This window comes from Rutilus rutilus, assembly GCF_951802725.1.
Source record: "Rutilus rutilus genome assembly, chromosome: 2".
Lineage (NCBI taxonomy): Eukaryota > Metazoa > Chordata > Actinopteri > Cypriniformes > Leuciscidae > Rutilus > Rutilus rutilus.
Genome location: NC_140210.1, coordinates 890,154 through 912,241, shown reverse-complemented (window position 1 = coordinate 912,241; position 22,088 = coordinate 890,154). Strand labels below are relative to the sequence as shown.

At 39.4% G+C, this 22,088-nt stretch overlaps 1 protein-coding gene across 1 annotated transcript; it reads left to right on the top strand.

Annotated features, from left to right (window-relative positions):
* Window positions 1–175: 175 nt before the first annotated feature.
* On the top strand, window positions 176–21,209 carry pros1 (protein S). Its single transcript, XM_084402894.1, has 14 exons — window positions 176–452; window positions 4,353–4,510; window positions 5,018–5,042; window positions 5,461–5,547; window positions 5,636–5,758; window positions 6,972–7,097; window positions 7,917–8,045; window positions 8,908–9,148; window positions 10,014–10,200; window positions 10,493–10,657; window positions 10,866–11,034; window positions 11,533–11,672; window positions 18,803–19,031; window positions 20,595–21,209. Exons 1-14 carry the CDS (start codon window positions 389–391, stop codon window positions 20,753–20,755), a joined length of 2,004 nt encoding a protein of 667 aa, XP_084259020.1. The 5' UTR covers window positions 176–388; the 3' UTR covers window positions 20,756–21,209.
* Window positions 21,210–22,088: the final 879 nt, after the last annotated feature.

The following is a 22,088-nucleotide window of genomic DNA, read 5'->3' as shown; positions in this document are numbered from 1 at the left end:
CTAATGAAAACTTGTTTGAAACATTGCTGAAAACTTTTTATTTTTTATTTGTTTGTCAAGTAAATAAAAACGCTGATTTTCTTCTTTTTAACTGGAGAAATTAAGAGGTTAAATTCATTATGTATCAAAAGCAAAATCAGCTTAAATTCCTGTTACATAATTTCCTTTTACCTTCACACCCGCGTGCACGAGCGCATTGACCAGCTGAGGGCTGCTAGTTCACCCACGGTTAACTAACTAACCCACCCATGCTGCTCAGTCATGAGTGCGCTCGCGAACTCGAGCTAGAGGACCGTGAACGGGAAGAACCGAGTGTTGGGGTTCGGAGCAGAACCGGAAGTGTGTGAGGTTCGAGTGAGTGGATCTTTATCCGACAGAAAGCGCGAGCATGAGGATCCTGATCGGCCTCGTGTTTCTGCTCGTGCGCGCTCAACTCTCCGAGTCACACCGATGTGAGTAAAACAACAATCACACACACTCACACACACAGATCTGTTTTAACACGCGTTTAATGTCACAAAGTGATTAAAAGCGTTTTAGCAGCAGCAACCGTTACTTCAGTGAGCCGTTTGTTGACCAGTGATAACCTTTACTTCTACTTACTTTTGCAATGTTTACCTTTTACCACAGTTTACACCACAACAGAATAGTTACTTTAGTTAATGTTAACTCTGGTGATTTGTTTTTTGTCGCTGTCATAAAAAATTATTCCGAGTTAGATCTCTTACACTGTTGTGGTTTTATCATAAGCAATAACTGGTACTTGGGAGGAAACCATGGTTACCATAGTAATTTTGGTAACACATGACATGAATATGATGATGGCCGTCTTGTAAGTTGTAATGAAATGAAGTCACGCAGTGTTACAATGTTGCATTGTTTACAAAAGTTACTGTAACAGTGTTTCCAAAACTAACTATATTTACAACGTAATAATGTTGCAGTGTTTACAAAAGTAACTGTTACAGTTTTGCCAAAATGTACAGTATTTACAAAGTAAGAATGTAGCAGTGTTCACTAAATTAATTTACAATGTCGGCAAGATCAACAGAGTTTACTGTAACTGTGAAATAACATTCTGAAAAGTAACAATGTGACCAGTTTCATCCAGACTGTGTTACTTTATAGCGCTTCACAGAAGTGACCGTGAAAACACATGAAATCATTGGTCTTCTTTAAACTAGTCTTGCGTCAGTGTTGAAGATGTTTGTTCTCTTACAGTGTTTATTCCAAAAAACGTCATTTTCTCCAGAAAGAGCCTCCAGTAGCAGCAGCACGAGGGGAATAAATCCCTCTGGAACACTGAAGGACTTTAATGGGGTTAAAGCTGACATTCAAGTCATGCTGAAGATAATAATAATAATAATAATAAACTTTATTTTCTATAGCGCCTTCATCTCAAAGCGCTTCACAGGAATAAGATAGAATAAAAGAGAAATACAACAATATAAAAGAAAAGCATTCATAAAAGAGAAGTACATTTAAATATAAAACTTATCAAAACAAATCCATAATTAAATGGTATAGAAGGAATAGATCTGTCTGTGCAGTGCGCTGACAGAAACCATGATTACTCTGTTAATGTACGATGGACTGATGTATGTAGGCCAGCCTGATCGATCAGAAACATCGGCTGATGATGATGATGCACGTGTCAGTCAGACAGAAGCTTTAGCTTATATTTTGTACAGGAATAGTGAAAATGTTCTGTTTTGAGGACCACAAAACCAGTCACATGGCTACATTTTTTAAATGGTTTGTTCGGATAGGACAATATTTGTCTGAGATACAACATCTGAGGGTGCAAAAAAATCGAAACATTGAGAAAATCAACTTTAAAGTTTAAAGTCATTTATGTTCACGTTTTTAGCTGGATCCACTCACAAAAATACATATTTATTTGCGATAGGAAATTAGGAAATACTAAATATCTTCGTGAACATGATCTTTACTTAATATCCTAATGATTTTTGGCATAAAAGAAAAATCTATAATTTTGACCCATATTGTATGTATTGTTGGCTATTGCCCAGATAAACCCGTGCGACTCGAGACTGGTGACATGATCCAGGGTCACATTTATCACAGGAATAATGAAAATATTCTGTTTTGAGGACATATATTTGCAAAGTTGGTTATTAATGTTCATTCCAGTGAATATTTCTACATTAATGTCCATTGCAGTGAATATTTCTACATTAATGTCCATTCCAGTGAATATTTCTATACATTAATGTCCATTGCAGTGAATATTTCTACATTAAAGGGTTAGTTCACCCAAAAATGAAAATTCTGTCAGTAATTACTCACCCTCATGTTGTTCCAACCCCGTAAGACCTTCGTTCATCTTCGGAACACAAATGAAGATATTTTTGATGAAATCTGAGAGCTGGATCACTCCTCCATAGGCTTCTAAGGGAATGAAACTTGCTGGCCCAGAAAAGTTATTAAAGAGATCGTTAATATAGTCCAAGTGACTACAGTGGCTCTCAGTGGGTCTGTGTTGTTCGTCACACGCATCACACACATGACAAGCGTTGGCCAATAGTGAGCCTATGTGGTGACGTACAACACAGACGCGCTGCGCTAAAACACTACGTGAACTCACTCGAGGCCCAGAGAGAAGGAAATGAATAGTGGAATAATTTTTTTTGCGCACAAAAAGTATTCTCGTTGCTTGATAAACTTAAGATTGAGCCACAAGTTATAATGTCTTAGAAGTCTATGGAGGAGTGATCCAGCTCTCAGATTTCATCAGAAATATCTTCATTTGTGTTCTGAAGATGAACGAAGGTCTGACGGGGTTGGAACAACATGAGGGTGAGTAATTACTGACAGAGTTTTAATTTTTGGGTGAACTAACCCTTTAATTCCTACAGTGAATATTTCTACATTAATGTCCATTCCAGTGAATATTTCTATACATTAATGTCCATTCCAGTGAATATTTCTATACATTAATGTCCATTCCAGTGAGTATTTCTATACATTAATGTCCATTCCAGTGAATATTTCTACATTAATGTCCATTCCAGTGAATATTTCTATACATTTATGTCCATTCCAGTGAATATTTCTATACATTAATGTCCATTCCAGTGAATATTTCTACATTAATGTCCATTCCAGTGAATATTTCTATACATTAATGTCCATTCCAGTGAATATTTCTATACATTAATGTCTATTCCAGTGAATATTTCTATACATTAATGTCTATTCCAGTTAATATTTCTACATTAATGTCTATTCCAGTGAATATTTCTACATTAATGTCTATTCCAGTGAATATTTCTATACATTAATGTCTATTCCAGTGAATATTTCTACATTAATGTCTATTCCAGTGAATATTTCTATACATTAATGTCTATTCCAGTGAATATTTCTACATTAATGTCTATTCCAGTGAATATTTCTATACATTAATGTCCATTCCAGTGAATATTTCTACATTAATGTCCATTCCAGTGAATATTTCTACATTAATGTCTATTCCAGTGAATATTTCTATACATTAATGTCTATTCCAGTGAATATTTCTACATTAATGTCCATTCCAGTGAATATTTCTATACATTAATGTCCATTCCAGTGAATATTTCTACATTAATGTCTATTCCAGTGAATATTTCTATACATTAATGTCTATTCCAGTGAATATTTCTACATTAATGTCCATTCCAGTGAATATTTCTATACATTTATGTCCATTCCAGTGAATATTTCTATACATTAATGTCCATTCCAGTGAATATTTCTACATTAATGTCCATTCCAGTGAATATTTCTATACATTAATGTCCATTCCAGTGAATATTTCTATACATTAATGTCTATTCCAGTGAATATTTCTATACATTAATGTCTATTCCAGTGAATATTTCTACATTAATGTCTATTCCAGTGAATATTTCTACATTAATGTCCATTCCAGTGAATATTTCTACATTAATGTCCATTCCAGTGAATATTTCTATACATTAATGTCTATTCCAGTGAATATTTCTACATTAATGTCTATTCCAGTGAATATTTCTATATATTAATGTCCATTGCAGTGAATATTTCTACATTAATGTCCATTCCAGTGAATATTTCTATACATTAACGTCCATTCCAGTGAATATTTCTACATTAATGTCTATTCTAGTGAATTAATGTCCATTATTTCTACATTAATGTCCATTATTTCTACATTAATGTCCATTCCAGTGAATTAATGTCCATTATTTCTACATTAATGTCCATTCCAGTGAATTAATGTCCATTATTTCTACATGAATGTCCATTGCAGTGAATATTTCTCCATGAATTCTCACACAGTGAGTGTGTCTCTGCTTCATGTGCAGTTGTTCCTCGGAGTCAGGCGTCTGAGTTCCTGCGGCGCCACCGGCGGGCGAACACACTGTTCGAGGAGAGCAAGAAGGGGAACCTGGAGCGCGAGTGTATCGAGGAGCTGTGCAATAAAGAGGAGGCGCGGGAGATCTTCGAGAACAATCTGGAAACGGTGCGATCGATACTGTGATGTTTGTGTTGATCCTCACGCTGGTGATTCGACATTGACCCGAACGCTTGTGTTTGAGGAGCGACTGAATCACTGAGTCACTTTATTTATACAGTACAGAGTGTTTTAAAGCAGCTTTACAGAGATAACAGGGAAATAATGCAATGAAGTTTGTTTTCCAGAAGAAAATAGCGTCTCTAATCTTGTTTTTTAGATATTTATCCTGTTGTACAGCACAATGGCCGACTACTGTTGCTTTTACTGTGCTATATAAATACAAGCTGACTGATTGATTAAGTGATGGTTCATTTTTGTTGTAAAAAAGTTATTAATTTAGTTCATATATACTATATATATACTATATGATATATATAATATCCAGCTCAGTTCAGTTCTCATATAATGGTGTCAGTGCAGGAGATCAATAATATTGTTGAATATTAAACTGAGTGAGAAGCTTCTGCTGTGTATTTTGTCTGTGAATAATCTCATGTTCTTTTCATCTTCCAGGAATATTTCTATCCCAAGTACGTGGGTAAGTCGCCCTCGTTGTGTTTGTGCAAATCCACACGCATGTACAGTGTAGAGTCCCTGATGTGTGATGTCATCAGGCTCCGCCCCCGAGGTCACGCCCCTCGTCAATCCAGAATCACAAAACACATTATAGAAACAGAAGTTTAAAAGATTACACTACATACTTCCAGTGCATGTATTAAATGGGCAACACTTTACAGTGAGGTTCATTAGTTAGCATGAAGTAGTAATGACCTGCACGTACACCGCATTTATTAATCTTGGTTAATGTTAATTTCAACATTTACTGATACATTATACAACTCATCCTAAACTGATCCGGGATGCTGGAACTCGCTGACTAACTTCCGTACTGTGATGCATCATGGGAGAACGCAGTGTGTGTGTGTGACTCTTCTCATGTTGTTGTGTGTGTTTAGTGTGTCTGGGATCTCATCGCGTCGGGATCAATAACCCAAACTCGGAGAATCCCAGAATCCCACAGGACCTGCGCACCTGTGTTCAAGGTGAGCGACACTCATGATCCTCATGATGATGATGATGATGTGTTGAGTTTGAGCTGAGCTGAGCTGTGTGTGTGTGTGTGTGTTTCAGAGATCAGTAACCAGTGTCTGCCGCTGCCGTGTTATAAGGACGGTTACGAGCGCTGTGTGGACGGGCAGGGCAAATACACGTGTGTGTGTAAACCGGGCTGGAGGGGTCAAAACTGCGACCAGGGTGAGTGTGTGTGTGTGTGTGTGTGTGTGTGTGTGTGTGTGTGTGTGTGTGTGTGTGTGTGTGTGTGTGTGTGTGTGTGTGTAAACCGGGCTGGAGGGGTCAGCACTGCGACCAGGGTGAGTGTGTGTGTGTGTGTGTGTGTAAACCGGGCTGGAGGGGTCAGCACTGCGACCAGGGTGAGTGTGTGTGTGTGTGTGTGTAAACCGGGCTGGAGGGGTCAGCACTGTGACCAGGGTGAGTGTGTGTGTGTGTGTGTGTGTGTAAACCGGGCTGGAGGGGTCAGCACTGCGACCAGGGTGAGTGTGTGTGTGTGTGTGTGTGTGTGTGTGTGTGTGTGTGTGTGTGTGTGTGTAAACCGGGCTGGAGGGGTCAGCACTGCGACCAGGGTGAGTGTGTGTGTGTGTGTGTGTGTGTGTGTGTGTGTGTGTGTGTAAACCGGGCTGGAGGGGTCAGCACTGCGACCAGGGTGAGTGTGTGTGTGTGTGTGTGTGTGTGTGTGTGTGTGTGTGTAAACCGGGCTGGAGGTGTTTATAAATCATGCACGGCTCTCTGATGTTGGTCACATGACATGCAGCTAAATTAAATAAATTAAATAGATCATTTTAAAAAATTAGACATTTAAATAAATCTTTTTTTTAATTAGTAAACTAATGAATTCGTTTTTAATTAATTTTTTAATTATTTCATTTTTATGTTTTTATTTTAATTAAATAAAAACATTTTAAAAAACAATTAAACTTATTTAAAATGATTTATGTCTAATTTTGATAAATATATATTTTTTTTATTTAGCTGCATGTCATGTGACCAGCGTCAGAGAGCCGTGCATGATTTATTCAAATATTAACTCTCAGAGGAAGTACAAAAAATAGTGCGTCGGCTGACAAACCAGTGTGGGATTCGCTGTAAAACATGGCAGTGACACTAACAATGCATGAGCGGATCAAATATAAACGTTAAATCCCAGACAGCAACATAGTTTCGGCCCACATCCGGCCCACACCCGGCCCACATCCGGCCCACATCCGGTGCGCGTTGAGTCCACATGTGCCAGATGTGTGCCAAATGTGGGCCGACACCATGTTGCTGTCTGGGATGTCATATAAGTGTAAATAATGCAGGAGTAAGCTGCACACTGTTGGTTAAAGCGCCACCTGCTGGTTAGTATGAGTAGTATTCTTAAGAAATATAATATCTCATTAATATCTTACAGATATTAATGAGTGTGAAGACCCAGAATTCCCTGCAGGCTGCAGCCAAACGTGTCACAACCTCCCCGGGAGCTTCAGCTGCAGCTGTGAGAAGGGCTTCTACACACACGACAACATCCACTGCAACGGTGAGCGACACTGCACAGGTCAAAGGTCACAGGTCTGCACAGGTCAGCACTGCAAAGGTCACAGGTCAGCCACTCTTGCAGTGAAGTGGAGGAGTAAAGTGTGCTGGAGTGTTTGCTTAGCGTCTGCCAGATGAGTTTGAGCTGAGTCAAAGGTCAGCACTGCACAGGTCAAAGGTCGCAGGTCAGCCGCTCTTGGAGTTCTCTGCTGTTGTGGAGGAGTGGAGTGTGCTGGACTGTTTGCTTGGCTCTTGGCGTCTGCCAGAAGAGTTTGAGCTGTTCCAGGAATTCTGGGATTTTCCTGTAAAGGAGAAACATGATTCCCCTCCAGCTGTGAGGAAACATCGACACACACACCGAACGTTTGCAGAATCCACTGGAACAGTCTGTTAGGGTCATTATGTAACAGTGTTTTTAAACGGGTAAATCATCAGACGCCGTGAGCTTATCTACAGGACCCACAATGCCGTGCGTGTGTGATCGGGCTGTTTGTGTAGCACAACACTGGAAGTGTGGGAATGGTGAAAACTCTCTTCTGTGTGAGGTTTGAAACACTAGTGTGTGTGTGAGAAGCGATTCATGAGGCTTTAGGTCAGATGTGTGTGTGGATCATCCAGAGCATGAGTGAGTGTGTCGAGATGCTGTCGATCATGTGACCTGTGACCTGAAGCCGCAGGGTTAATATCGCTCACTGAACACATGTCTGTTGGTGCAGTGTGAACTGGCCTTAATACTGCTGTGTGTGTGTGTGTGTGTGTGTGTGTGTGTGTGTGTGTGTGTGTGTGTGTGTGTGTGTGTGTGTGTGTGTGTGTCTCATTGCAGATATCAATGAGTGTGTCCTGTATCCCAGTGTGTGTGTGGAACCGTCTCAATGCATCAACGCTCCGGGGACGTTCGAGTGCCGCTGCCCGCTGGGATACCGCTACAACACAACCTCACGCGAGTGTGTCGGTGAGACCATAACACACACACACACACACACACACACACACACACACACATTCATCCTCCAAACTGACTGATGTGAAATAATCTACATTAACCTTCATCCTTCCCTCGCACTTTATAACACATCTTTCCTTTTTTACCTTTTAATGACTAGATTTGATCAATAAATAATAAATAAATAGTAATTTAAGCACATTCCTCACATTCTTTCAACTTAAATTCAAAATAACTCTCAATTTCATCCATAACCCTTTTAATTCAGCTCTAAATATCTTACATTGTGTGTCTTTGACCTCTTGTGGAAATAAAAAAATAATATAAGATGATATTTCATGACTCTAGATGGGCTTATATCTCTATATGGAGTAAATGAGCAGTTCCTCTGGGTCCTAAAGCCAGTTTCTCTTCAGTGTGCATCAGATACACATGTAGACATTATACAATCATTTTATGGTAAAGTTTTAGCATTTTTAGTTTATTTTTGAGCATTTTTAGGTGTTTCTATGTGAACTGAAGCATTCCTCACATCCCATTCATTCCTAAGGGGGTCTAATTGACCCGAGAATGAAGGATTCGTTACTTTTTTAAATTTTAACCACAAAACTCCTCGAATCCATAATTTTTTTTGTTTATTCGTAATTAAAGTGTGACAGAAGTCCTGTGGTCTCGGACCCCTCTGATGTACACAAACATTTTTACAAAAAAAAAAAAAAAAATCCGGGGTCAAAATGACCCGAAGGAAGGATGATTACTAATGATGATATTAACCCAACGTTCTGTGAATGTCACGGTTCAGAACTCAAGCTCTGCTTCAGAAGCTCTGATGTTTTAACGTTGATGCTGAATGAGTGATGTCTTCTGTCAGATGTGGACGAGTGTGAGCAGGAGGTGTGTGAAGGCGAGTGTGTGAACACCGTCGGGAGCTTCTCGTGTCACTGTGACGGGCGTAAGGGAGTGAAGCTGGCGCGGGACGGGCGTGTGTGTGAGAAGATCCCGCTGTGTCTCGGTGTGTCCCGTGACAAGCACGGGGAGATGCTGTATCTGGGAGAGCAGTTCTCCGGCGTTCCCGTCATCTACCTGCGCTTCCGTCTGCAGGCCGACACCAGGTGCGAGTCACATGATCTCAGCAGGGTCTCGGAGCCGTTTTCTGAGTTTAAAGCAGTGGTAATGACCTTCTCACAAGATGTAAAATAAGTCTCTGATGTCTCCAGAGGGTGTGTGTGAAGTTTTAGCTCAAAATACCCCACAGATATTTTTATATCGCATGTTAAAATCGTCACTTTTTGAGGGTGAGCAAAAACACACCGTTTTGTGTCTGTTCCTTTAAATGCAAATGAGCTGCTGCTCCCGGCACAGGGGGCGGAGCTTCAACAGCTTCCAGTGTCCTTTTACCTCACACACACACACACACTGAACATTTCAAAAACGTTTAGCCTTTTATGCTCAAACCGGAGTCAGACAATGATGGAGAGACTCAAGAAGAAGAGACATGTAGAAGCAACAGGACATTTCTGAATGGTTAGTTGATGAATTTATGAAGCTGATGTGTAGTTATCTTCTAGTCATTGATTAGCATATTCTGTCATGATAATCTATAAATCGTGTTCAGGGGGCGGGGTTTATGTAAATTTAAGGGTTAGTGATGTCACTAACCCGGGAGGAATGTGGTGTAGTCTCTACCAGCCGTTTGTTGTAGTCCTTAAAAAGCGATTTCTTTAAAAGCAAATATCTCCCTTTGCTCTGAACTTTGAGCGTCGTAACTTTGCAGATGTTGTTTATGATCAAACAGCAACATTACACACTAACTAAAGTTAGAAAAGTCAAATCATATTCAACCACCCCTTTAACTCCTGAGCATCGGCTCCTGAAGGCTCCTCTGTTATATTCCAGCTTTATTCTGATGAAAATGTCTTTTTAAGGAGAAGTGAATGTGATTCCTCATGAGTCTCTGTGCTGTGATTGCTAACACAGGTTTGCAGCTGAGTTTGATTTCCGCACGTTTGATCCCGAGGGAGTGATCCTGTACGCCGAGTCTTCGCCGGACTCCTGGCTCATGCTGGGTTTACGGAGCGGCCGCATCGAGGTCCAGTTCAAGAACCAGCACTCCATCAAGATGACCAGCGGAGGGAAAGCCATCAACGACGGCCAGTGGCACGTGGTGCGTTCACGACTCATCGATCATCGATCATTTCTGATTTACAGTCTCTACTTTTCATGTTTCTGAAAGAGTCTCTTCTGCTCATTAAAGCTGCGTTTATTTGATCAAAAATACAGTAAAACAGTGAAATATTATTCTAATGTAAATCATCTGTTCTCCATGTGAATATCTAGTAAAGTGTAATTTATTCCTGTGATCAAAGCTGAATTTTCAGCATCTTCACTTTTCAACGCTACAAGATCCAGTGTCATGTTTCGTCACACCCCTAATGAAAGCTTGTGCACGTGTGTAGATCTCGGTGGAGGAGCTGATGGGAAGCGTGAGTGTGAAGATCAGTAAAGAGGCCATCATGAGCATCAACAGTCCTGAGCGTCTCTTCACACCCATCAACGACAAACTGGAGACCAAGCTTTACATCGCCGGCCTGCCCAATCGCAACGAGAGCCTCATCAAACCGGCAAGTGCTCACTCGCGCCCCTACAGTCAGTGCTGTGCAACTACACATTAACACATTCCATTCACAAACTTCACAAATCAAAAGGGTTTTTTTTCCCGAGTGAGCGCGCTCCAGCCTGTTGATCTGTGGTGTTCTGATGCTCTTTCGTGTGGCCGCTGTGTTTTGTGATCGCGATGATGTTTATTCTGCTTGTCTCGATGTGCATCAGATCAACCCGAGGCTGGACGGTTGTATCCGCGGATGGGATCTGATGAATCAGGGAGCGTCGGGAGTGAAAGAAGTGATTCAGGGGAAGGAGAGCAAGCACTGTTACGTGTCCGTGGAGGAGGGCTCGTTCTTCAGTGGAGGAGGCCTGGCGCTCTTCAGCATCGACTACAGTCAGTCACTCCATCCCAACACACAGTTACATGCATCTTCAGCACGTGCATGGCCTCAGGAAACTCTGTTTGAACCCCGCTTATATTTTTGCACTTTGCATCAGTCAAGTCACGTCTATTTCTATAGTGCATTATGCAATACAGATTGTTTCAAAGCAGCTTCACAGTGATAAACTGGAAAATTATGCAACAAATTCAATTAATTCCATTCAATAACGATTTCAGCGTTACAGAGTGCATCAGTTATGAAACAAATTCAATTCAGTTCCATGTTGATTTAATTCAGTTCAATAACGGTTTCAATGTTGCAAAATTCATCAATTATGAAACAGATTCAGTTCAGTGTTGATTCAGTTCACTTCAATAACAGTTTCAATGTTGCAAAATTCCATAATAAAACTAATTCAAAGCTCTACAGAAGACAATAGTGTCATACATACAAGTACTTGCATGGATAATTGAATAAATGCCGGTCTAACTCTGTTCTTGACGTTGCAGACAGAAGCGATCAGTGGAAGGTTGATGTTGTGATGAGCATTCGACCCTCCAGGAGCACCGGTGTGTTATTCGCCCTGGTTACCAACAACAACACTGTCCCTCTCTCGGTTGCCGTGGTAACACGGGGGCCCGACGATGCGGTAAGCTCCTCCTCCGCTGACATCATGTCCTATTGAAGTCTCCGCACATGCTACACACATACACACACACACTTGTGAGGTGCGTCCCAAATCGCATACTTGTGCACTATTCTACTCCATTTTGTAGTATAAATAGTGTGAGTAGTGCGTTCACACTGAAAATTCCAAAAAGAAAAAGTGCACTTTAAGTACCCGGATGATGCACTTATTTAACCGAAAAAACGAAGTGTGGAACGTTGGACTCGACTGTCGCAGCTTTAATTATGTAGCAGAGGGGGAGGGGCTATCAGACTCCGATGTTGAAAGACAAAATAAACGCATAAAGTTCATACACTACACGGATGAGTACAGAGTGTATAAGTGCATAGTGTATAAGTACGTACATAGTGCATAAGTGCATACATAGTGTATAAGTGCATAGTGCATAAGTGCATACATAGTGTATAAGTGCATAGTGCATAAGTACATACATAGTGCATAAGTACATACATAGTGTATTAGTGCATAGTGTATAAGTGCATAGTGTATAAGTGCATAGTGTATAAGTACGTACATAGTGCATAGGTGCATACATAGTGCATAAGTGCATAGTGTATAAGTGCATACATAGTGTATAAGTGCATAGTGCATAAGTACATAGTGCATAAGTACATACATAGTGCATAAGTACATACATAGTGTATTAGTGCATAGTGTATTAGTGCATAGTGTATAAGTGCATAGTGTATATAGTGCATAAGTACATAGTGCATAAGTACATACGTAGTGTATAAGTGCATAGTGTAGTGTTTAAGTGCATAGTGTATAAGTGCATAGTGTATAAGTACATAGTGCATAAGTACATACATAGTGCATAAGTACATAGTGCAGCACTACATAGTGCATAAGTACATAGTGCATAAGTACATACATAGTGCATAAGTACATACATAGTGCATAAGTACATACATAGTGCATAAGTACATACATAGTGTATAAGTGCATAGTGTATAAGTGCATAGTGTAGTGTATAAGTGCATAGTGTTTAAGTACATAGTGCATAAGTACATACATAGTGCATAAGTACATACATAGTGCATAAGTACATACATAGTGCATAAGTACATAGTGCATAAGTACATACATAGTGTATAAGTGCATAGTGCATAAGTACATAGTGCATAAGTACATAGTGCATAAGTACATAGTACATAAGTACATACATAGTGTATGAGTGCATAAGTACATACATGGTGCATAAGTACATAGTGCATTAGTACATACATAGTGTATGAGTGCATAAGTACATACATGATGGTGCATAAGTACATACATAGTGTATAAGTACATACATAGTGTATGAGTGCATAAGTACATACATGATGGTGCATAAGTACATACATAGTGTATGAGTGCATAAGTACATACATGATGGTGCATAAGTACATACATGGTGCATAAGTACATAGTGCATAAGTACATACATAGTGTATGAGTGCATAAGTACATACATCGTGCATAAGTACATAGTGCATAAGTACATACATAGTGTATGAGTGCATAAGTACATACATGATGGTGCATAAGTACATACATAGTGTATAAGTACATAGTGCATAAGTACATACATAGTGTATGAGTGCATAAGTACATACATCGTGCATAAGTACATAGTGCATAAGTACATACATAGTGTATGAGTGCATAAGTACATACATGGTGCATAAGTACATAGTGCATAAGTACATACATAGTGTATGAGTGCATAAGTACATACATGATGGTGCATAAGTACATACATAGTGTATAAGTACATAGTGCATAAGTACATACATAGTGTATGAGTGCATAAGTACATACATCGTGCATAAGTACATAGTGCATAAGTACATACATAGTGTATGAGTGCATAAGTACATACATGGTGCATAAGTACATAGTGCATAAGTACATACATAGTGTATGAGTGCATAAGTACATACATGGTGCATAAGTACATAGTGCATAAGTACATACATAGTGTATGAGTGCATAAGTACATACATGGTGCATAAGTACATAGTGCATAAGTACATACATAGTGTATGAGTGCATAAGTACATACATGGTGCATAAGTACATAGTGCATAAGTACATACATAGTGTATGAGTGCATAAGTACATACATGATGGTGCATAAGTACATACATAGTGTATAAGTACATAGTGCATAAGTACATACATAGTGTATGAGTGCATAAGTACATACATGGTGCATAAGTACATACATAGTGTATGAGTGCATAAGTCAAGTCAAGTCAAGTCAAGTATATTTGTATAGCGCTTTTCACAATACAGATTGTATCAAAGCAGCTTCACAGTATTAAATTAAAATAATACAACAAGGTTTGTTTCTAGTGGAATTTATTGATAAAATCAAATTAGATATCCAGAATATCCCCAACTGAGCAAGCCAAAGGCAACAGTGGCAAGGAACCGAAAAACTCCATCAAGTGACCTAATAGTGTCCTAAAACTCCATCAGGTGACCCAATGGAGAAAAAAAAAACCTTGGGAGAACCCAGGCTCAGTCGGGGGCCAGTTCTCCTCTGGCGTTTATTAACTAGAGGCCGGATTGTAATTTGGACTGTAAGATTAAAAATATTATATGAATGCCTGGCTGAAGAGATGCGACTTTAATCTAGTTTTAAACTGGGAGAGCGAGTCTGAGCAACGAACAGTATCAGGAAGGCTATTCCAGAGTTTTGGAGCTAAATGTGAAAATGCTCTCCCTCCTTTGGTGGTTCTGGATATCCTAGGTATGACCAAAAGCCTTGAATTTAGTGATCTTAAAGAGCGCGATGGATTATAGGGCGATAGAAGATCCGTTAAATAGACTGGAGCTAAGCCGTTTAGGGCTTTATAAGTCAGTAGCAATACCTTGTAATTAATACGGAACTTTATAGGTAACCAATGCAGTGATGATAAAATCGGTGTTATATGATCATATTTTCTTGATCTAGTAAGAACTCTAGCGGCGGCATTTTGGACTAACTGTAGCTTGTTAATTGAGGATGCAGGACAACCGGCTAATAAAGCATTACAGTAATCTAGTCTCGAGGTCATGAATGCATGAACTAACTTTTCTGCATCAGAAACTGATAGCATATTACGTAGCTTAGCAATGTTTCTAAGGTGGAAAAAGGCGGTTTTTGTAACATATGAAATATGATTTTTGAAAGACAGGTTGCAATCGAGTATAACACCCAGGTCTTTTACTGTAGAGGATAAAGTAACAGGACATCCTACTATATTAAAGTTGTATTGCGAGAGGTTTTGTGGGCGGTTTTTTGAACCGATAAGTAGTACCTCTGTTTTGTCTGGATTTAATAAAAGAAAATTACGCGTCATCCAATCTTTTATATCTTTAACACACTCTGTCAATTTGGATAATTTATCGTTTTCATCTGGCCGTGATGAAATATATATTTGAGTGTCATCAGCATAACAATGGAAACTAATTCCATGTTTCCTTATAATATTTCCAAGTGGCATCATATATACTGAGAATAATAGAGGGCCTAACACAGATCCCTGCGGCACTCCATAGTTTACTGGAGTTATGATCGATTTTTCTCCATTTAAATAGACAAAATGGTAGCGGTCAGATAAGTATGATCTAAACCAGCTTAATGCTTGTCCTTGAACACCAGTATAATTTTGTAGTCGATCTAAGAGTATTGTGTGATCTATAGTATCGAACGCAGCACTAAGATCAAGTAAAACTAGTATTGAGATACAGCCTTGGTCAGAAGCTAAAAGTAAATCATTTGTGATTTTAACGAGCGCAGTTTCAGTGCTATGGTGCGGCCTGAAACCAGACTGAAACTTCTCATAGATATCATTTTCTTGCAAGAAAGAACACAATTGAGCGGACACCACTTTTTCTAATATTTTAGACATAAATGGAAGATTTGAAATGGGTCTATAATTTGCTAGGTTATTATGATCTAATTGTGGTTTCTTAATGAGAGGTTTTATAACTGCCAGTTTAAATGTTCTTGGAACATGACCTAAAGATAAAGACGAGTTAATAATATTAAGGAGAGGCTCTTCCACTACAGGTAACACTTCTTTCAGTAGTTTAGTTGGTATCGGATCTAATAAACATGTTGTTGTTTTAGAGGAAGTGATAAGTTTATTTAACTCTATTTGTTCTATAGTTGTAAAGCACTGTAATTGTTCTTGCGGGGTGATAATTAAGGCTGAATTATAAGGCGCAACTGAAGATTGAACGTTTACAATTGTGGTTCTGATGTTTTCTATTTTCTCAGTGAAGAACTTCATAAAATCATTACTACTAAACTGTAATGGGATATTTTGTTCGGGTGATGTCTGTTTATTTGTTAGTCTAGCCACGGTGTTAAATAAAAACCTTGGATTATTTTGGTTATTTTCTATTAGTTTGCGGAGGTGCTCAGCCCTGGCTGCTTTTAGGGCCTTTTTATAACGTGACATACTGTCTTTCCACGCGATTCTAAAGACCTCTAAATTAGTTTGTTTCCATTTACGCTCTAAAATACGGGTTTCTCTCTTTAGAACATGCGTGGTATTGTTGTACCACGGTGCTTTAATTTTCTCTCTGACCTTTTTTAATCTAATAGGTGCAACAACATCCAATGTTCTAGAGAGAATAGTGCTCATAGTGCTAGTTAGTTCTTCTAGTTCATCTGTTTGTTTGGGTTCAGGCAGCAGCTGAGACAGATCGGATAAGCAATTTGAGAAATTATCTATGGTGGATGGAAGGATTGTTCTGCCTGGTTGATAACGCGGCGCTGCATGACATATTACAGCAGTACGTAATATGCAAGTTACCATGTAATGGTCAGTGACTTCATCACTTTGCGGTATAATATCTATATCGGTTGGATCGGTTCCATGTGATATAATTAAATCGAGTGTATGATTAAGACGATGAGTTGGTCCGGTGACGTTTTGCTTGACCCCAAATGAATTTAATAAATCTGTAAACGCAGCCCCTAACGCATCATTTGGATTATCTACGTGTATGTTAAAATCTCCAACAATTAATGCTTTATCGACATTGACTAATAGGTCTGAGAGAAAATCTGCAAACTCTTTTAGGAAATCAGCGTAAGGCCCAGGCGGTCTATATACGGTAGCCAAGGCTAGAGATAATAGGGATGTTTTTCTAACATCTAAGAGCGTAACATTTAGTACAAGTACTTCAAACGAAATAAACTTATAACCCGCTTTCTGAGTAACATTGAGAATATCTCTATAAATTGTCGCAACACCACCGCCACGACCAATTAGACGGGGCTCATGCTTATAGGAGTATCCAGGAGGAGCAGACTCATTTAGACCGAAATAATCATTTGGTTTAAGCCAGGTTTCAGTTAGGCAAAGTACATCGAAGCTATTATCTGTGACTATTTCATTTACAATAACTGCCTTAGGTGTGAGTGATCTAATGTTTAGAAGACCTAGCTTTAGAAATTGTTTTTGTTTACTAATAGCAACATTTTCTGTTTTAATAACAATTAGATTTTTCCTAGATCCTGCAGTAGATATATTATTTGATCTCACTAAACGAGGAATAGACACGGTTTCTATGCAATATTCTACACTAGTATTTATATCAGTTAAATTGGTGCAGCAGAGACTATGATTTGGACTTTTGGTTACTAGTCAAAAGGTATTTAACATTTTGGAGATGTTATCCGACAGAAGATCTGCTCCGAATCTGCTTGGGTGTAAGCCATCGGCACGGAAAAGCCTAGGACGCTCCCAAAACAGATTCCAATTATTTACAAAGAGCAGTTTCTGCTCATTGCACCATGACATTAACCATTCATTTAGCGCAAATAATCTGCTAAACTTTTCATGTCCTAGTCGGTACGTGGGAAGCGGTCCTGACACTATGATCGTTGTTTCAGGCGATGTGCTGCGTACCGTATCGATCAGATTCCTGAAGTCTTTCTTCAGAATCTCTGTCTGGCGCATCCTGATGTCGTTCACTCCCGCGTGGAGGACAACAGTTCCGACGCGCTCGTCACCGTTCAGAATCTCGGGAACGTGAGTAGCGATTTCAGAAACACGAGCACCAGGAAAGCAGTGACTGTGCACCTTACTTTTACCTAACGTTGCGCGTACGTGCCGAATGATGGAATCGCCGATGATCACAGCATCGCGTTCTGTTTCGCGAAGAGGGGAGAAGCGGTTTTGTGTGGATAACTCGAAAACCGGGAGGGTCGGAGAGAGTCTTGGTCTAGACCTGACTCGCGTCTTCCGCTGCGGAACCACCCAGGCTTCGTGGTGGCGTGTTGGAGCCGGAGTGAACGAGACCATGGCTGATCGCGACCTCGGCGCTCGGGACCTATGTTGAGAAACGCACGGAGTAGACGAAGTCGGAGTCAGCGGGTTAGTAACGTTAATCTCTGATTTGTGTGCATCGGCGCGTGATGTTTCAAGAGCTAACCGCCGGTCTATCAGCTCGGCTTGTCTCAATAAAAGGTCGTGGATCTGTTTCTCAACAGCTTCCAGCTCAGACTGCAGTGCGTGCAGCTCAAATGTGTCCTCACCTGCACCAAAAGGTAGACTACTTTCATCTGATATATTCGCCATTTTAACAGATGGACAGTAAGTTAGCAACGAAGCTACCAGTGATGCTATCAATATTAATACTAATTTATGACTGAAGTTTTAGATATAATCCGTCTTTTTAGTGGTACGGGTGTAGAGTAGACGCACGATAGGCGAAAAATGTTTGTAAGTGAGTGTTGAGAAGACGCGTTCAGCCGTGATCCACGGGAGTAACCTATAGGAGTATCCAGCGTTGGATCACTAATAGGCTTGAGACGCGTCTGCTCAACAGTCCGCGTTGTAACTATGAGGGTTGAGCAGTAGTGCTTCTCAGTGAGGTAAAGTAGAAAATGTTTGTTGTAAGTTTAAAGAATAAAATCAAGATTTATAAATCAAATCGATGGAGCTCCAAAGACAACAACGCGTTCAGACGCGACGCATGCGCATTCGAAAATAACACGAGGGAAAGTACATAAGTACATACATGGTGCATAAGTACATACATAGTGTATAAGTGCATAATGTATAGTGCATGATTTGGGACACACTCGCGCTCTTGTGTTGCAGGACCTGCAGGTGTTTGTGGACGGTGTGTGTGTGGCAACTCTACAGTCTATGATGCTCTGCTATCCAGATCGTCTACTTGTGGAGATGAGAGTGTCAGCTGATGTTCTCCTCATCTCAGCGAACTCCTCCAGCGTGACCTACAGTGACCCCGTGACCCTGAGCGAAGCGTTAGCGAAACTCCACCTCGCCATGCAGGGACATGTCCACACGTACATCGGAGGACTTCCAGGTCAGTCAGCGACTTCATGTTTAACCCCATCGAGCAGAACACTGTTTATAAAGCTATCCATGCTCACTGATATAATGATAAATCCATGCTTTCCATGAAGCTCGCAACGCGAAGGTCAAGGGTTCGATTCCCAGGGAATGCATGAACTGATAGAAAATATAAGTCGCTTTGGATAAAAGCTTCTGCCAGATGTGTTAATGTAAGTGCAAACACTAAAATATAGATCATTTTACAAGGGAACTAGTCGTTTGTCGTTTGTCACTAGTTCTGGTCCTCCTAGTGAAGAGCTGAAACCTCAGACACGAAGTATTAGTTAGCATTAGCGTTTTTGATCGATAATAGTGTTTCGCTTTGTAATTTTCTCTGTTAGTCTAGTTATAGTTTACTAAACAAAACAAAAAAACTTAATTTATTAAACAGATTTTTTTCCAGCAACTTGCCAAGGCAACATTTTTATTTAAAGTTGAAGGACTTAAATAACTAAAACTGAAATAAATAAAAAACGGAATAAAAACTATATAGACGTAAAAATTATATTATTAATAATGAAAATGACTAAAACACAACAAAATGACTAAAACTTAAACAAATTTTTTATTAAAGCTAAAAATGAAAACAAAATATAAAATACTTTTTTTAAATATACTGAAGATGTAAAAAATTATGTAATAAAATAACTAAAACTGAAATAAAAAAATTATAAAAACTATATAGTCATATTTAAAAATAATAATAAAAATGACAAAAACACAACAACATTACTAAAACTAAAAATTAAAGTGGAAACAAATTTTTTTTTTTAAATGTACTGAAGATGTAAAAATAATGTACCAAAATAACTAAAACTGGAATAAAAACTATATAGAATTTTTTTTTTTTATGAATAAAAATGACAAAAAATAATACAAATAAAAAAACACTTCAGTTAATCACAGTAACTGGTAAAGGTAAGTACAGTATCTGTGCTGACGCCCACACTCCTTCAGTTCCTGACGTCTAATCCTCTTTATCGTGACTTTAAATCCATACATTTATCAATAATGGTGCGCTAACATCGACTGTACATCTAAACCTGGACCGTCCTGTGACTGATCCTAGTGAAGATGAAGCTGGTGGATCCAGTCCCGCATCTGTCAGGAGCAGAACGTGATTCCCATCGATCGTGTTCGTCTCCAAACGTTAGAGACAGGAGAGGTTTTGTTCTAGATCGATGTGCTTGATGCTTTAAATCAGCATGAAAGTGAAGTTACACTCGTCTTTTCTCCTCTATTGTGTCGTTTATCCGAGCGAAACGCTTCAGGAACAAGAACAAATGTGGGCGGGGCTTGATTGTGTCTGTGGGGAATTGATTGGATGGTTGTGGTTTGCTATTGGCTGATGTCATGTGAGTGACAGGTTATAGCCCCGCCCTCGTCATCAGAGAAGAGAAGAGATGCTGCAAGAGGAACTGATTCTGATTCAAGATTATGAACACAATAATGATGTGCATGGATAACTCATGTATAGTGTGTGTGTGTGTGTGTGTGTGTGTGTGTGTGTGTGTGTGTGTGTGTGTGTGTGCAGATCTCCCAGTGTCCATCACTCCGATCTCCGCGTTCTTCCACGGCTGTCTGGAGATCAGTGTGAACGGGCGGCAGCTGGACTTCGACGAGGCTGTTAGTAAAGACAACAGCATCATGTCTCACTCCTGCCCCCCTGTTTCTGCCACAGTAGACAGGAAGTGACATCACAGCCTCACGCAGGGACATGTGACACGCCATCCACCCAATCACAGCCACAGTAGACAGGAAGTGACATCACAGCCTCACGCAGGGACATGTGACACAAAGCCCGCCCTGATTCTGGGTTCAGCATCACATCATGTCCTGTGATGTTTCTTTGTATTTTAAACGCGTGTTTTAATTGATCCACTCATTAGTATGAACGAGCCTCTATTTAAACATGTGACAGACTTTCATCCTGATGGTTGTAGTATTATTATTATTATTTTTAATATTCCTGACGTGTCGGTTGTGAGTGTCTTTAATCAGTATAGAGCCGTCAGTTTTTTATCTTGTAAATAACACCAATTTTAATGTGATGTGAATATGTTTAGGTGGATATTGAACACTGCAGCATTCATTGTTGGAATTAAACATGAAATGATCAAAATTGAATAAATAAAAAAACAAAACAAAATGTTGTTGTCATCATGGAAATCTCAGTGAAGTAAAATCCCTCTTTAGACATGAATGAGAATGTTCAACTGTGATTAGTTAACATGCATTAAAGATTATTAAATACTGTAGCAAATGTATTACTCATTGTTAGTTAATGTTACTTAGTAAAAATACAACTGTTTATTGTTAGTTCAGGTCCATTAAACATTAACAGATACGACTTTTGATTTCAATTAAAGCAATAAAGCCGTGTTTTACAGCGGATGTAGAGCAGCTGAGGGCGTTGTTAGGCTCGACGCGGAGTAAAACCCACTGTAAAACACGGCTTCAAGGGGCTTATTGCTTTTATAAAATGGTTACTCCATAAAAATATTCATTTTAATATTTATTTTATTCATAAAATAAACACCAGCAACAAAAAATATAACGTATAACACATTTATTCCTCCACCAAGCAATGTAGTTCCAGAGGCAGCAACAAAGAGTCACAAACGCAGTTGCGCAGTGACACTAATGTAATGCGGTCACGTGTGTGTGTGTGTGTGTGTGTGTGTGTGTGTGTGTGTGTGTGTGTGTGTGTGTGTGTTGAGTCATTTACAACGGCTTCGAACACGGCTCAACCAATCAGAATCAAGGACTGGGACTGAAATATATTAGGAAATGTTGAAATTAATATTAACTTGGTTTATTCAATTCTTTAGAAGTAGTTTAATTTTTAGTTTCAGTTAACTAATGTTAATAAATGAGAACTTATTGTAAAGTGTTACTGAATTTGTGATTTTCTCAGGGGGAAATAAAAGCATTGAGAATCAAGAATCAACATCAGATCCTGTGTGTGTGTGTGTGTGTGTGTGTGTGTGTGTGTGTGTGTGTGTGTGTGTTACCGGTCAGACAACGA

Excerpts from the sequence above, each read along its gene's own strand:
- pros1 (XM_084402894.1), top strand. The coding sequence starts at position 389 with ATGAGGATCCTGATCGGCCTCGTGTTTCTGCTCGTGCGCGCTCAACTC. Across the intron at positions 5,043-5,460 it reads TTTCTATCCCAAGTACGTGG|TGTGTCTGGGATCTCATCGC; the intron begins GTAAGTCGCCCT and ends GTGTGTGTTTAG. Across the intron at positions 9,149-10,013 it reads CGTCTGCAGGCCGACACCAG|GTTTGCAGCTGAGTTTGATT; the intron begins GTGCGAGTCACA and ends TTGCTAACACAG.